Here is a 16,055-nt window from a genome sequence, read left to right on the forward strand (position 1 = left end):
TCAATTAGAAGGCTGGCATAGTCGGTTATTTTCTTGTTTTTCAAAGGATGAGAATTTACAGCTCTGCCCAGGGGCCTTTCTGCAGTTTATTGAACTTCCTTTGCAATGTGTGTCCCCAGGGCACGGCTCCACCAGTTTTCTCCCAGCCAACTTGCAGTGTCCCCAACCTATGGACAGGTGTCATGTCTACATCTACTTCCGTCTGGCCCTTTCCCAGAGCAGTCATAGTCCCACTTCCCACCAGCCTGAGCTCCCTTACCATTTAATTACCTTTTGATCTTCTTTGCTTCCAGATAAGGCAAAGGCACACCATGATGAGAAGTACGAGGATAGGCAGGATCACAGCCAGAGCCACTGCTGAGGGGGAGAGACTCCCCACAGATGGGGCTGAAACAGAAACCACCAACCACTGACCTCAGGGAGATGTCTAAGAGCTTCTGGCATGCCTCAGATGGCAGGCGGCTCCGGCACATCCCAACTGTCTCCATCACCTCTAGGGAGAGACCTCCGGCCAAGAGGCTCTTTGCTTCTCTTGGTAACTCAAGCCTTGGATGGCATTAAAGATAACTGAGGCTGGGAATGGCGGCTCATGCCTGTAATCCCAGCACTTTGGGAGGCAGAGGCAGGAGGATCATCTGAGATCAGGAGTTCAAGACCAGCTGGCCAATGTGGGGAAACTGCATCTACTAAAAATACAAAAATTAGCCAGGTGTGGTGGCGGGTGCCTGTAATCCCAGCTGTTCAGGAGGCTGAGGCAGGAGAATCCCTTGAACCCGGGAGGCAGAGGTTGCAGTGAGCCGAGGTCACGCCACTGTACTCCAGCCTGGGTGACAAGAGTGAAACTCCGTCTCAAAAAAAAAAAAAGATAACTGAGATGTTCCTCTCTGGGGAATGGTTTGGATGGTCCTGCCTCAAGATGATGACTTAAACAAACTTCTTAACCACAATCTCATCCTGCCCTGTAATTCAATGGAAAAATAAGCCAGGGACTTCAAAGGACTGAGGGCACTCTCCTCACTACACACCTCCAGTCTTCCCAGGAGCACCTGCCTGTTTACCCCTGCCAATCCCCACTCTGCTATGGAAGAGAAGGCAGCAACTTCTTTGCCCTAAGCACTGTCCATGGGGGCAAAGCAATTTCTATGATGCTACAGCAGTAGGCCTGAAGCCTAGACAGGAGAGAAAGGGGAAAAGAAAGAGGAAATAGAGGAGAGGAAACGAGCAGAAGCGGGCTATGGGTAGAAGTGGTTAAGAACCTAAGCCGGGGGTATGTCCTCGCTCAATGCTGTGTGACCCGAAGCAGGAGACTGAGCCCCTCCAAGCCCATTGTCCCTCATCTGTAAAATGTGTGCATGACAGGACTCCTTATCTCTTTGAGGTTTGGAGAGATTTAAAGAGGTCAGTCATATAAAGTATTCAGTCTCCTAAGTAGCTGGGATTACAGGCACATGCCACCATGCCCGGCTAATTTTTGTATTTTTTTGGTAGAGACAAGGTTTTGCCATGTTGGCCAGGCTGGTCTCCAATTCATTTCAAGGATCGTTAAAAGGTTCAGGCCAGGTGTGGTGACTCACACCTATAATCCTAGCACTTTGGGAGGCTGAAGCAGGAGGATCACTACAGCTCAGGAGTTTCAGACCAGCCTGGGCAGCATGGTGAGAACTCATCTGTATTATAAATAAAAAAGAAAAAATAAGTAAAAGGTTTGAACCCTTGGACCCATTAATTCTACTTCCAGAAGCACATTCTAAAAAAAAAAAAAAAAAATCAAAATCACTTTCCAAAATATGTTCGAAGATGTTCATTGCACCCTTAATTATAATATAAGGAAAACCTGGAAAGCATCCAGATGCCCAGAAACAGAGCTTTGATTAATTTTATTATTCTATAGCCACATGGTGAAATAATATGCAGCCCTTAAAATCATATTACTTAGGGACATGGGCAAAAAAAACAAATGCTCATGACATCATAAGTGGAAAAAATCCTGGGCACAAGAATATACATGCGTAAACATATACATGCTCAGAGATACGTATATACAAAAAAGTCTTGCAAGAAAGATACAAAATTGTTAGCAGCAGCTGTCTCTAATTTAAGCTATTATAGCCCATTTTCCAGTTTCCTTTAAATATTTTGGATTTTTTTCAAATTTTCTACAATATACATGCTTTATTCTTAGAATTAAAAAAAATTGAAAATTCCTCAAAAAGTTCCTACTAGGGTGGGAGTTTCCTCTGGAACCACCAGCGCCTTCAAACCTGTTTCCACCCCAGCTTTTACTTGCTATGACCACGGCTGTGGTCTTCTCTTGGCCAAGGGCCACGTTGTGGATGGTTCAGGACACATTCTCCAGTGTGCTGTCCCTGACTCTGCTAGACACTGCTGTTTGGAAGAGCCCAGCTTTTTCCAGAGAGTGGGCCTCTGACAGGGATGGAAGTACCCTGCCTTGAGGTTCTCTCCACTTGGCCCAGGGCTCTGGGAACCATCCCACCTATCTGCACACCAGCAGGGCCTCCGCCAGGGTGTGGTCCCGGCCAGAGCCCTCTTCCCCCATAGCCTCCTGTGATGAACAGGGGCAGCTGTTAATGGAACTTGAATGTTTGTCCTCTCTCCACCCTCTCCCCATGCTCCTCCCAATGGGATAAGCCAGTCTCTAGCTTTATTCTCAGATATTTAAAAATTCACCCATAGCAATAACTGTATCACATGATTCAGATTCCTTTGGGCACGTCGGTCCCCTTTTAAAATTTACTTTTCAGCCGGGCATGATGGCTTATGCCTGTAATCCCAGCACTTTGGGAGGCTGAGGCGAGTGGATCACCTGAGGTCGGGAGTTCGAGACCAGCCTGACCAACATGAAGAAACCCCGTCTCTACTAAAAATACAAAAATTAGCTGGGCATGGTGGCACACGCCTGTAATCCCAGCTACTCAGGAGGCTGAGACAGGAGACTTGCTTGAACCTGGAAGGCAGAGGTTGTGGTGAGCCCAGATAGCATCATTGCACTCCAGCCTGGGCAACGAGAGCGAAACTCCATCTCCAAAAAAAAGAAAAAAGAAAAAAAAAATTAGCTGGCTATGGTGGCAGGCACCAGTAGTCCCAGCTAACTCGGGAGGCTGAGGCAGGAGAATCACTTGAACCCAGGAGGCGAAGTTGCAGTGAGCCAAGATTGCGCCAATGCACTCCAGCCTGGGCAACAAGAGCAAAACTCCATCTCAAAAAAATAATAATAATAATTTTCACCCCAAAGGACTTCAAATTTGGAAAGTCTGTCTACCAACTACTGAGTGTTTTAAAGTGATTGATTCATCCCCACTTCATGGTGTGCAACTTCAAATTATGACCAAAAGATAATCAGCATGTGACCATGTGAAGCCAGTGTCATTCAAGCAAATGCAAAGACATGGTTTGGGTTGGGTTGAGTTGGGTTTGGTTTGGTAGACTGATTTTTTAAAATATTGGTAGACTGATTTTTGGTGGGCTGATTTTCGGTAGACTTTTTTTTTTTTAAATATTGAAGCTAGTTTGAGAACACTCTCAACTGGGTGCAGTGGCTTACACCTGTAATGCCAACACTTTGGGAGGCCAAGTGGGGAGGATTGCTGGACTGGAAACCAGTCTGGGAAACATAGGGAGACCCTGTCTCTACTAAAAGTAAAAAAACAATTAGCCAGGCATGGTAGTGTACGTGTAGTCCCAGCTACTTGGGAGGCTGAGGTGGCAGGATTACTTGAGCCCAGGTGGTCGAGGCTACAGTGAGCTACGATTGCACCACTGCACTCCAGCCTGCGCAACAGAGCAAGGCCCTATCTCAAAAAAAAAAAATAAATAAATAAATAAAAAAAAAAGAGAGAGAGAGAGGAAAAAAAAAACAATTATCTCTCCCTTCCTAACCCTTTCCGTTCTCAGGAACCCCAGGAGAGGACCCATTAAGTAAAGCCTTATCACAGCAGGGGATCTGTCCCTTGAAGACATTTCTTTACAGCCATGTAATGGGTTCCTTGATAATGGAGCATAGAAAGATGACCCATTATAGGGAGGAAAAGCTATTATCTGAGCTTCCAAGCCCTATTTAACCAGGACCTGCACTGTACAGTGTTTTCCAAAGTCTGAGTTCCTTCCTTATCAGAAATGCCTGGGCCAGCTTCACAGCCTCAGCTGAGATCAATGGACATGGCTGGGTAAGGCTGAGCCATCCTGGCAAGTAAAAACTACATTGCAGATGAAAGAAAAGTCTAGACATGGAGAGACAAAGTAGGTCCTGATTGAGCTTGTCCAATTGCCACAAATGACCCTGAGCACCTCAAACCCATTCTAACCTGCAACCTGCAGGATCACGGTGTCCTCTTTAGTCAGATTTCCAACTTGGATCAGACATCGGTAAGACCCTTGGTCCTCAAGGCGCACGTCAAGGATCTGCAGAGTGACACTTCCCTCTTGGGCGTCTCTCACCAGCACCGTCCTCCCCTTATATTCCGGCATCAGATCTTCATCCTGGTCCTTCCCATCCCGGAACACGTGAACAGCCGGGGAGCGCTGCGGGAATGGGGACCGCAGCCACCTCACCTCCTTGGGCACCGTCCCAGGCCAGAGGGAGAGAGGGCAGAGCAGCTCAGCTGTGCCCCCTAGTAGGGCCACGTGGAACTTGCCGGCATCCCCTGCGCGGCCTGGACAAAAAAAGAGACAAGGCCAACTGGGAGGGAGGGCAGGAGAAAGCTTGGGAAGGGATGAGGAAGAGGATATCCTGGGGATGGACAGAGCCCAGGAAGGACTCTGGAAAGGATTGCCAGGGCCGGGGGAACAGAACCCCAAAAGACATAATGTTTCCAACCAAGCTTCCTTATTCTGGGGACGCCAATATCACATGTACCAGGCAGGGAAAGAGGATCAGAAACTCCTACCTGACACATGCACAGACAGCCAGAGGAAGACGAGAGGGATGAGGCAGCCAGAGGGCCAGGAGCCGGCAAAACTCGCCATATCCATCCGAACTAGGACAGACAGAGGGAGACAGCACAGGCGGGCTGATGGGCTTGGCGTGACAGAGGGTATAACCCAGGAGCCGAGGCCGAGACGGTATTGCTGGTGCTCTGGGATCACACAGGCCGGGGCTCCAATCTCAGCTCTGCTACTTACCTCCTTGTGATATTGTGACCAAACTTCTCTGAGACTGTGTTTCTTCGTCTTCAAAATGGGTAAAAGAACTGTGCCTCCTTGTGGGATTATGGTGAGGGTTGAAAGAGGTAAATGCTCACACAGAGCCTGGCGTGTTAAGTCTGTAAATGCCGTGAGTGAGGATGTCAGTGCAGATGAGATGAGTGAGGATCCAGAACGTATACCCAGAACTAACCAAGGATACACCAGTAATGGCCTCTTTTTATAGTTGGTGTCCAAGGCCAGGCTTGGGAAATGCGTGTTTCAAGCCAATCTTTGCCCAAGATGCAGCCTGGAGGTTTCCCTGACAGCCTTTTCAAGTTTGACTCTTGATAAATAACAGATCAAGGCAGTGAGGTCCCTCCATGTCATCCTGAAGGCACTAATCCTACAAATTCAGGGTCTGGTACTAAAAAGACCTGGGTTCAAATCTTAGCTCTGCCTATTACTAGCTCTGTGTCCCTAGGAAGTTTACATAACATCTCTGGGCCTCGGGTTCTTAATCTATAAAGGGAAACTGTCCTCACAGATGAGTGTGAGGGTGCAAAGAGATACTGCCTGCCAAGCACTGGCCACAAATGCCTGGCAGAACAAGTGCTCGTAAGTGTGTAGTTGTTGTTATTATTACTAAGTGAGGAAAATTATCCCTAGCAGGTTCAGAGGACCGTGTGCATGAATCACAGGGAGACCCTAAAGGATTTCCTCCCGTAAAGCTCCTTCCCCACCTATTTGCTACTGCCTGAAATTGCTTTAGCAGGAAACAGAATCTCTCATGCCACAAGTGAGGATAAAGTTTAAAATGTAAATGCTCTAGGAAAAGGCAACTCATCTCTTAAATTCTCTCCAAGGTTCAAATCCTTTCCAAAGAGGAGGCTTTTGTATAAGTCAGCAGGCCCAGTCCCTGAAGGTCATGGAAAAGGTCATGACACACGGAGGAGGTATCAAAGGGAGACTGGGAAACTGAAGATGAAGCTAGCGCTGAACACATTCTCATTTTGAACACCCAATTCTGTTTTCTCACGGCAAAAATCACACTGGTTTAGGGTTGTTCTTGTTTTTCTTTAAATCATATTTTATATAACATACCCCTCTAATCAAATGACCACATAGCACTAGGCCATAGTGAGGTTAAGATCACATTAGGACACATTTTTTTGTGACTGTCCCACCCACTTTCCTATAGGTTACTAGCTACTCAAAAACTGGACAAGAGAAGTTAAGTAAATGAGAAAAGCTCTCTATTTTATCAATTATGGTTGAAGGTGGAAGTAGGGCCCAGGATTCCCTGGAGTTATCCCCAATCTCAAAACCCCTCAACTTTCTAGTGACTCTGAAGCACACCCTGGGTAGACATGCTCAGAGAGACCCAGACCGCCAAGCTAACCCAAGGCTGCCTGAAATCGAATAGGAGGAGACCTTTACGGACCCATATTCCAAGATTCAGACCATCTATGAAGTGGTTAAGAGGGTGAGCTCTAGGCTGGGCATGGTAGCTCACACCTATAACCCTGCACTTTCGGGAGGCCAAGGCAGGTGGATCACTTGAGCTCAGGAGTTAGAGACTAGCCTAGGCAACATAGTGAGACTCTGTCTCTACAAAAAATAAAAGAAAATTAGCTTGGCATGGTGGCACGCACCTGTAGTCCTAGCTACTCAGGAGGTTGAGGTGGGAGGATTACTTGAGCCTGGGGGGTTGAGGCTAGAGTGAGCTGTGATTGAGCTGTGATTGTACCACTGCACTCCAACCTGGGTGACAGAGCAAGACCTTGTCTCAAAAAAAAAAAAAAAAAAAAAAAAAAATTAAAAAAAAGAATGAGCTCTAGAGTCAGCCTGCGTTCAAGTCCTGGCTCTGCCATTTCCTAGCTGGTGGCCTTAGACGATTAGTTTACTCCTCCAAACCTCCTCTTGCTCACACATGAAATGAAGTTAATAATAGCACCTACCTCATAGCGTTATAGTAAGGATCAAAGAAAATACATGTAAAATGATTTACACCAGATGCTGGAAATAAAAAGCAAGTGAAGTCCTTCTGTTAGATTGTCACTCTATGTAAGAAGTGCTACCAGGTCCTTTATTTCATATTTTCTTACACAGATGTAAGAACCATCTGGTCACCATACTGACCTCCAGGATTTATTCTTCTTTTTTTTTTTTTTTTTTTTTTTGTTTGAGACAGAGTCTCGCTCTGTTGCCCAGGCTAGAGTGCAGTGGCAGTGATCTCAGCTCACTGCAAGCTCCGCCTCCCGGGTTCACGCCATTCTCCTGCCTCAGCCTCCAGAGTAGCTGGGACTACAGGCGCCCGCCACCACGCCCAGCTAATTTTTTGTATTTTTAGTAGAGACGGGGTTTCACCGTGTTAGCCAGGATGGTCTTGATCTCCTGACCTTGTGATCCGCCCGCCTCGTCCTCCCAAAGTGCTGGGATTACAGGCGTGAGCCACTGCGCCCAGCCAGGATTTATTCTTCTAATCTAGTTTGCCAGGATGGCCCCTTCCTCTATCTCTTCTAACATGTAACATATCAATATTATAGTAGTCAACATCCTATTAATGGCTGTGAAATAACACTAAATCATAAATATGTTTCTAATTATGATATTGCTCTAAATCAATAATAGTTCTTATTTATTGCATTTGTTCTCTATATATATTGTGTTCAGTACTGACAACATCTCTGAAAAGTGGGTAATATTCTCTTTTACGCTTAGAACAGGAAAGGCAATTGTACACACTTCAGGGTACCATGCAAGTGAATTGCCAGGATCCTTTCTGGAAGCAGATAGAATGTAAAACATGGATAAACAGATGAATGAATGCATGCCTGCATAGCCCTGTATCATGAGTTACAAAATGAGCAAATGACCACCTCACTTTACAGAGTGATTATCATGGAACTCCTTTACAAAGAAATTTTCCCCAACAAATATAAAATGATTTACTTCCTAAAGTTCAATGTATATGCCACAGTTTGGGGCTTTTTCTGTCTTACTTATTGTAGGAAAATCTGGAAATGATCCAAAACAAGGACAAAAATTTCAAATCATCTGTAATTCCTCTACCCAAAGATAATGTTTCTACAAATATTCTTTCTATGCATGTACATAACTTTTTGTAAAACAAACAAACAAACAAACCATGACTGTGCACAGTGGCTCGGCCTGTAATCCCAGCACTTTGAGGTAGAGGTGGGAAGATTGCTTGAGCCCTGGAGTTTGAGATCAGCCTGGGCAACATGGCAAACCCCTGTTGCTACAAAAAATACAAAAATAAATCAGCTGGCTATGGTGGTATGTGCCTATGGTCCCAGCTGCTTGGGAGGCTGAGGTAGGAGGATCACCTGAGCCCAGGAGGTTGAGGCCGCAGTGAGCCGTGATCGTACCCCTGCACTCCAGTCTGGACGACAGAGCAAGACGCTGTCTTAAATAAATAAATAAATAAATAAATAAATAAATAAATAAATACTTTATATACTGTTTTGATACCTGATATTTTCACCAAGTGCTACATTATGTGCATTTCCCAAAGCAATCAAATCTTCTTTATGTGACTTTAGGATTCTATCATGGACATAGAATTTTAGAAATTAGGATATAAGATGTAAAGCTTTAAAATAATTCGATATTGTGGACATTTAGGTTGTTTTCCAATACACCGCTATTATAAACATTGCTATAAGTGACAGTGGATTGAGGGCTAGTATCAGATGGCTTAGTCCTAGTCTTGGCTTGGTCCCTTACTGCTCTGTGACTTTGTAACATTTTTTTTCTTTTTTGAGACGGAGTTTCACTCTGCCGCTAGGCTGGAGTGCAGTGGCACGATCTCAGATCACTGCAACTTCCGCCTCCCAGGTTCAAGCAATTCTCCTGCCTCAGCCTCCCGAGTACCTGGGACTACAGGAGCGCACCACCACGACCAGCTAAGTTTTGTATTTGTAGTAGAGACAGAGTTTCACCATGTTGGCCAGGATGGTCTCAAACTCCTGACCTTGTGATCTGCCCACCTCGGCCTCCCAAAGTGTTGGGATTACAGGTGTGAGCCACTGCGCCCAGCTGTGACTTTGTAACTTTAAGCAAGTCACTTAGATTCTTAGGCCTTGAGTTTCCCATCTTTAAAGTGGGAAGACTTCATTTGCACTGACAAATTGCCCTCCAGAAAGTCATATCGACTTACCAAAGTATCATATGAAATTTCTTGTTTTCCCACAACCTTACCATCACTGGATATTATCATTTTAAAAAAAAATTTGCCAATTTGATGAGTAACAAAATGCCATCTCTCTCTTTTTTTTATTTGATGGTGTTTCATTTCAATTTGTATTTCTTTGATTACTCACTGGTTATTTGGACTTGGTCAATTACCTATCTGTGTAATTTGTTCGTTTTTCTATTGGGACATTTATTTCTTAATGGTTGCAAAATTCTTCATATACTAACCATTTTTTTCCACTACACATGTTGGAAACATTTTCCCCCAGATAGTTATTTACATTTTAAGTTTGAAACAGTTTAATCTTTAAAACTTCTAAATCAGAAAAAAGATTGTAATAGATGTTCTCTTGACAATCCCAAGCAGTTTAATATGACCCTGCAAATCTGCAAATGATCAGTCTAAATAAGCACACAGCACAGGGTCCAGCAAATAGTAAGAGCTAAATAAATGTTGGCTGTAATTTAATAATGATGACAATACTACTTCAATAAGAGTCCTTCAACAAAACCCATCCAGCAATCTTGTCATTTGTCTCCTTTTGTGTTTCTTTAGTGATAGCTAACAGCTGCCCCATTTCGCCCTTGAAAATGTTCTTGTGTGTAAGGAGAAAGGGGATTATTTCTCTACTAAACCGGAGGATCCTGAGAAAGTTAAAGGACTAAAAAGCACGAAGAGAGAGGGGAGAACTCACCACCTTCTGGATCAGGGACGCTTGTTCCTCTCACAGGCAAAGCTGGAGTTTGCAAGCTGGGAACACTCCTTCCCCATGCGGAGAGACCAGGGAACAGGCAAGCGCATCAGGAAGGCCTAGGGATGTGGGCCGGGAAAAGTTCATATTTCATGAAATATGAGAGGCCAGGGCTCTCTTTGCCACCACAGAACTCCCTTCTAGCTGCCCCTGTAAACCAGCAAGCCACACCCTGTCTGTCTGTCCCTGATAAAAGAATAGAGCAAAGGGGAGGCTCCCAAAATGAGGGAACCACTGAGTATGACTGACCGGGTATAAGGGACGTTTGCCCCTCCGCTCCCTTTTCCTCCAATGCTGCCAATAGTAATTCCCTTTGATGAGTTTTGATCCTATCACATTCTTTCTGAAAACCTTCCCCCTTTACTTGTCAAATCGGAGTAAATTGGAAGATTGGTTTCAAAGACATCCACCAATTAGCCACCTTCTTTAACTCACTATCTTTATCTCCAGCTACACCCTGACATGTGCCTTCTGATATGCAAGCTTGCTGTTTTCCAACATGTGATAAATGCTTCCTGCCTGTCTTGCTTTCATAATATCCTTAGCTGTATGTTCATAATCTCCATAATTATATCATTAACAATACATTATACATTTTTATGTCCTTTGAACTTTATAATGGAGCCCATTGTACATAATTCCCAATGATTCCCTTTTTTTATTCAACATTAGCTTCTGAGTCTAGCAGACATCTGTGGTGGCCCACACCATGTCCCCTCAGCCCACCCAATTTTGGTATAGCTGAGACTTGCTGGCAAGCTGCTAGCATGTCACCTCATAGGCCATGGCATTTTTTGCTTGCCTGTCTGGGGGCTTTCTACAAAGCCTTGGAAGGCTGTGCAGCCCAGGAGTTCACCAAAGCTAACACCTTGGAGACTATAACAGTGAGGGGAGTCAAGACAAAATGCTCCAGCCTTGCACCTTCAGCTGAGCTGTATTCGACATGATTCCTCCGAGGGTTCCCAATGGGACTGAGCACAGTGGTTCATAGTGGTAAGTAGCTCCATACTGCACCTTTTATTGACTTTTCTTCCTTTTTTGCTCACTCCCATTTCTGCTTCCTGCGATTACCTCCTAAATACACTCTTGAACTGAAAGACTTGTCTCACACCTCACACTCTGTTCTGGGGGTGTACAAATTAAGACACTGAAATTAATCCAGGTTGTTTCACAGAGCGCTAGGATATTCATTCACTGCTATGTAGTCAACCATTATATAAATCTACCAACAGTTTCTCTCGTCCCTTAATGATAGAAATGTGGGTTGTTTCTGGGCTTTTGCTTTTAAAAATAGTACTGCCTTGAACTTTTTTTTTTTTTTTTTTTTGAGACAGAGTCTCGCTCTATCGCCCAGGCTGGAGTGCAGTGGTGCGATCTCGGCTCACTGCAAGCTCCGCCTCCTGGGTTCATGCCATTCTGCCTCAGCCTCCGTAGTAGCTGGGACTATGGCGCCCGCCACCATGCTCAGCTAATTTTTGTTGTATTTTTAGTAGAGACAGGGTTTCACCATGTTAGCCAGGTTGGTCTCGATCTCCTGGCCTTGTGATCCGCCCACCTCAGCCTCCCAAAGTGCTGGGATTACAGGCGTGAGCCACCGCGCCCGGCCTCATGCCCTGAACATTCTTGATAGATATTTCCTGCTCACATGTGCAAGACTTTCTCTAGAGCACCAGTTCTTAATTTGTGGTCCATGAACCCTTGAAGTCCCTGAGGCCCTATCATCCAGGTTAAAACTATATTCATCATAATAAAGACATTATTTGCCTTTTTCACGGTATTGACATTTTCAAGGACACTGCAAAAGCAACAGTGGGTAAAACAGCTAGCACAAATCAGGAAGTGGCACCAAACTGTAGGAGAAGTTACAAATTTTATTAAATTTCAACTCTTAGATACACATCTTTTTAATACTTTGTGTGACAAAATGGGAAGGATACATAAACAGTTATGCTGCGTATCAAAGTATGATGACTTTCTCGAGGAAAAAACCTTAAGTGATTGGGTTGTGAGCTGAAGTAATCGCTTGACTCATGGAGCACCATTCTTACCTGAAAGTACAGCTGAAAGACAAAGTACAATTATTCAGACTTGGGTATTTGGCAGGCATTTTCTCCAAAGTGAATAAAGTGCACCTGTCACTTCAGGAAAAGCAACTGACAGTGTTTTTGTTGTCAATGAGAACATTCAATCTTTTGAGCGGAAATTAGAATTTTGGAAAATTTTTATCTGCTGTTATGAGCTTGATACCCTCACAACAGCAAAAGGCTTTTCTGATGAGATTGGTATTGGTATTAATAAATGTGATTTTTTGATGTTGTATAATGAAATGTGTCAACATTTAGAAGATCTGCATAACTCAGTGACTCAGCAGTTTCCAAATGACCAATGGCTGTGTTGACAAAACCCTGCATGGGTAAAACATTCATTCAAAATGCAAGAAAAAACTGTGAGTGTTGCTGTAATACAGTATAAAAAAGGTCATTGCTATGGTTTCAGATTTCATGTCACAACTAAGCTTTAAAAAACTACCACTTGCTGAGTTTTGGTGTCTTATCAAAGAATATCCACAATTATCTGAAAAAGCTATTGAAATGCTCCTTTTCCAATTGCATACACTTCAACCACAAAACATACTGCAGCAGATTGAAAGATATAGCCGGCTTGAGAATACAGCTGTCTTCTATTAAGCCAGACATCTGAAATATTTATAGCCATTAAAAAGAATAAAATCCCGTCATTCAAAGTGACATGGATGGAACTAGAAAACAGTAGGTTAAGTGAAATAAGCCAGGCCCAGAAAGTTAAACACCACATGTTCTCACTCATAGTTAGATGTTAAAAAAAAAAAAGTTAATCTCATAGAAGTGAAAAGCAGAACAGAGGTTACTAGAGGCTGGAGAGGGAAGGGGAGGATAGGGAGAGATTTGTTCAATAACACAAAATTACAGCTAGGTAGGACAACTTCTAGTGTCTTATAGCACTGTAGGATGACCATAGTTAACGATAATATATTATGTAGTTTCAAATAAAGAAGAAAGGATATTGAATGTCCCCAAAACACAGAAATGATCAATGTTTCAGATGAATATGCTAATTACCCTGATCTGATCACTACACATTGCATGTATCAAAATATTACTCTGTACCCCATAAATATGTACCATATGTGTCAATTAAAAATTAATTAGGGCCAGGCGTGGTGGCTCACGCCTGTAATCCCAGCACTTTGGGAGGCTGAGCCAGGCAGGTCACCTGAGGTCAGGAGTTCAAGACCATCCTGGCCAACACTGCGAAATCCTGTCTCTACTAAAAATACAAAAACTACCCAGGCGTGGTGGCACACACTTATAATCCCAGCTACTCAGGAGGCTGAGGCACAAGAATTGCGTGAACCTGGGAGGTGGAGGTTGCAGTGAGCCGAGATCACACCACCACACTCCAGCCTGGGTGAAAGAGTGAGACTTTGTCTAAAAAAAAAAAAAAAATTAATTAATTTTTAAAAAAAGATTTATATAAATATAGAGCAGTGCCACTCTTCTCAGTAATATTTTTGTTTCAAAAAAGTTGCTTTTCATAAATATATGTTTTGTTGTTATGTAATTTATTATTTTTATTTTTAAAAGAAGTAATAATTATATTTAATTTTTCTTAGTTTTCATTTTTTTTTTTTTTTTTTTAGAACTAGGGTCTAGCTCTGTTGCCCAGGCTGGAGTGCAAAGGCACAATCATAGCTCACTGCAGCCTTGAACTCCTAGGCTCAAGTGATCCTCTTGCCTCAGCCTCCCTAGTAGCTAGGACTACAGGTGCATGCCACCAAGCCCAGCTATTTTTAAAAACTTTTTTGTAGAGATGGGATCTTACTATGTTGCCCAGGCTGGTCTCAAACTCCTGGCCTAAAGTGATCCTCGCACCTTGGCCTCCCAAAATGCTGGATTACCGGCATGAGCCACCACACCCAGTCAGTTTTAATTTTTAATATGGAAAATTTCAAAAAATATAACTCATATAAACTGAAGCTCTCTGAGGTCCTCAGTAATTTTTAAATGTAAAGCATTTCTCAGAATATATACCTAGAAGTGGTATTGCCAGGTTATAGATGATACTAAATTGTTTTCCAAAGTAATTGTACCAATTTATAACTTGTCATAATTAATATTTTTACTGCTTTCTCCAGAAGCATTTTATCAGATAGTCTAAATCACATCATAAAATGAGTTTATCTGGAATGTTCTTTTTAGACTTCTAACTCTACAAGTGAGAAAAATAGATACAGACATAGATAAAGATATCACTCATAATCGTAATCTCAGAATCTAGTAATAATTACTGTAATTTTTTTGGTCTATATGCTTCCTGACTTAAAAAGAGAGAGCTCTGGATTTCCAGTTAATTAAACATGTCTCATTGAACACAAATGCTTATCTCTGTTACCTCCCAAAATGATCTAAAACGACAATCTTGGGGTGCAAAAGGAAAAGCCTATAAGGACAAAGAGAACAGGACAGTAAGTAACTGTGCAATAGAGATGTCAATACATTTTTTTAATGAAGGAAAGCAGAGGGCTCACTAGTAATAGATCTAGGAAAAACTGAACTCTAACCCAGGTGCCTGCAGAGGGAGGCAGGATTGGGGGAAACATCAGATAAAGGGTTCCTGACATCAACCCTTGACATCAGCAAGAAGAAAGCTGATTCTCAACTAAGAACCTTCCAGGCTTGGGATGAGAGGGACCAGGGCCTGGCTCTACTTCCCGGGTTGTTGCAAGGATTAAATTAGCTAAAACATGCAAAATACTTAAAATAGGGGCTGATACTCAATGGTAGCTGTTAGTGTCTGAGGATAAACTCCAACTTGAAAGCCAGAGACCAAAATAAACGACAGAGACGATCTAGGAAGCAGAAGAAAACAGCAGAAAATTACAATTGGAATCCTCAGAAACATGAAATAAGAGAAGATCCTGAATCCACAACATAAGAGCAAGAGGCTACCAAAAAGGAAAGTCGGGGATCAAACAAAAACTCTTGGAAATTAACATTTTTGTAGCAGAAATGAAAAAACTCAATAGAAGAACCAGGGGATACAGCTCAGGAAAATCTCTTGTAAAGTAGAATAAACAAAACCAGGAAATGGAACATGAAGAAAAATTTAAAAACAGGGAAACTGGCTGGGTGCGGCAGCTCATGCCTGTAATCCGAGTACTTTGGGAGGCTGAGGCAGGAGGATCACTTGAAGCCAGGAGTTCAAGACCAGCCTGGCCAACATAGGGAGACCCTGTCTCTATTTGTTTAAAAAAAAAAAGAGAGAGAAACTGATCACAGAGAACGTTTCCCAGAATTGAAGACTTTGTTTCCCAATTGCAAGGGGCCACTGAGTGCTTAGCATAATGAATGAAAAATACTTATAGGACAGTTTATTATGAACGTTCAAAACATCAAGGATAAAGGAAAAAATATCCTAAACAAATTAACAAGTTAACAAACAAAATATATGGAAAGTAACACAAGTCAGAATAAATCAATCTCCTCAAGAGTAGCCACATGAGAAGCTAGATGACAATGAATCAATGCCGTTAAACTTCGGAGGGAAAATAATTTCCAACGTGGAAATCTGTCACTCAAGGATGAAAGAAAATAAAGCCATTTTTAGACAAGCAAGGACTCAAAAATTTACCTTCCATGAACCCTTTCTGGGGAGTTAGTGAAGAACATACTCCTCCAAAATGAGAGAATAAACCAAGAATGGAAAAACATAAGATCCAGAGAGCAGGGGATTTGGCACAGGAGAAACAAGAAGAGAATCCCCAGAATGTGGTTAGGTTCCTAATCCTAGGACAAGAGCTGTGAAGCAAGGCTAAGCAGAGGAGTTTGGAGCAAAGAGAGGATGAGTCTAAGGAGGGATGTTGCCAAGAAAGAAAAAAAGACACTAGTAAATGACCTGTTTCAT

At 43.0% G+C, this 16,055-nt stretch overlaps 1 protein-coding gene across 5 annotated transcripts in view; it reads right to left on the reverse strand.

The window, feature by feature from the left end:
- The window catches only part of ERMAP (erythroblast membrane associated protein (Scianna blood group)), a 28,580-nt gene that overhangs the window by 9,830 nt on the left and 2,695 nt on the right, over nucleotides 1-16,055 (reverse strand). The window contains exons 2-5 of one of the 5 annotated variants that reach the window (XM_055255442.2): nucleotides 10,056-10,171; nucleotides 4,905-5,279; nucleotides 4,323-4,670; nucleotides 271-387 (exon numbers count right to left, since the gene is read on the reverse strand). In XM_055255442.2, coding sequence (XP_055111417.1) covers nucleotides 271-387; nucleotides 4,323-4,670; nucleotides 4,905-4,989 — 550 coding nt within the window. In that variant the 5' untranslated portion in view covers nucleotides 4,990-5,279; nucleotides 10,056-10,171. Of the gene's footprint in view, nucleotides 1-270; nucleotides 388-4,322; nucleotides 4,671-4,904; nucleotides 7,206-10,055; nucleotides 10,172-16,055 lie in introns of those variants that run through there. The other 4 variants (XM_055255443.2, XM_063627684.1, XM_063627686.1 and 1 more) reach the window with 4 other exon arrangements.

This window comes from Symphalangus syndactylus, chromosome 12 (assembly GCF_028878055.3).
Source record: "Symphalangus syndactylus isolate Jambi chromosome 12, NHGRI_mSymSyn1-v2.1_pri, whole genome shotgun sequence".
Classification (NCBI taxonomy): domain Eukaryota; kingdom Metazoa; phylum Chordata; class Mammalia; order Primates; family Hylobatidae; genus Symphalangus; species Symphalangus syndactylus.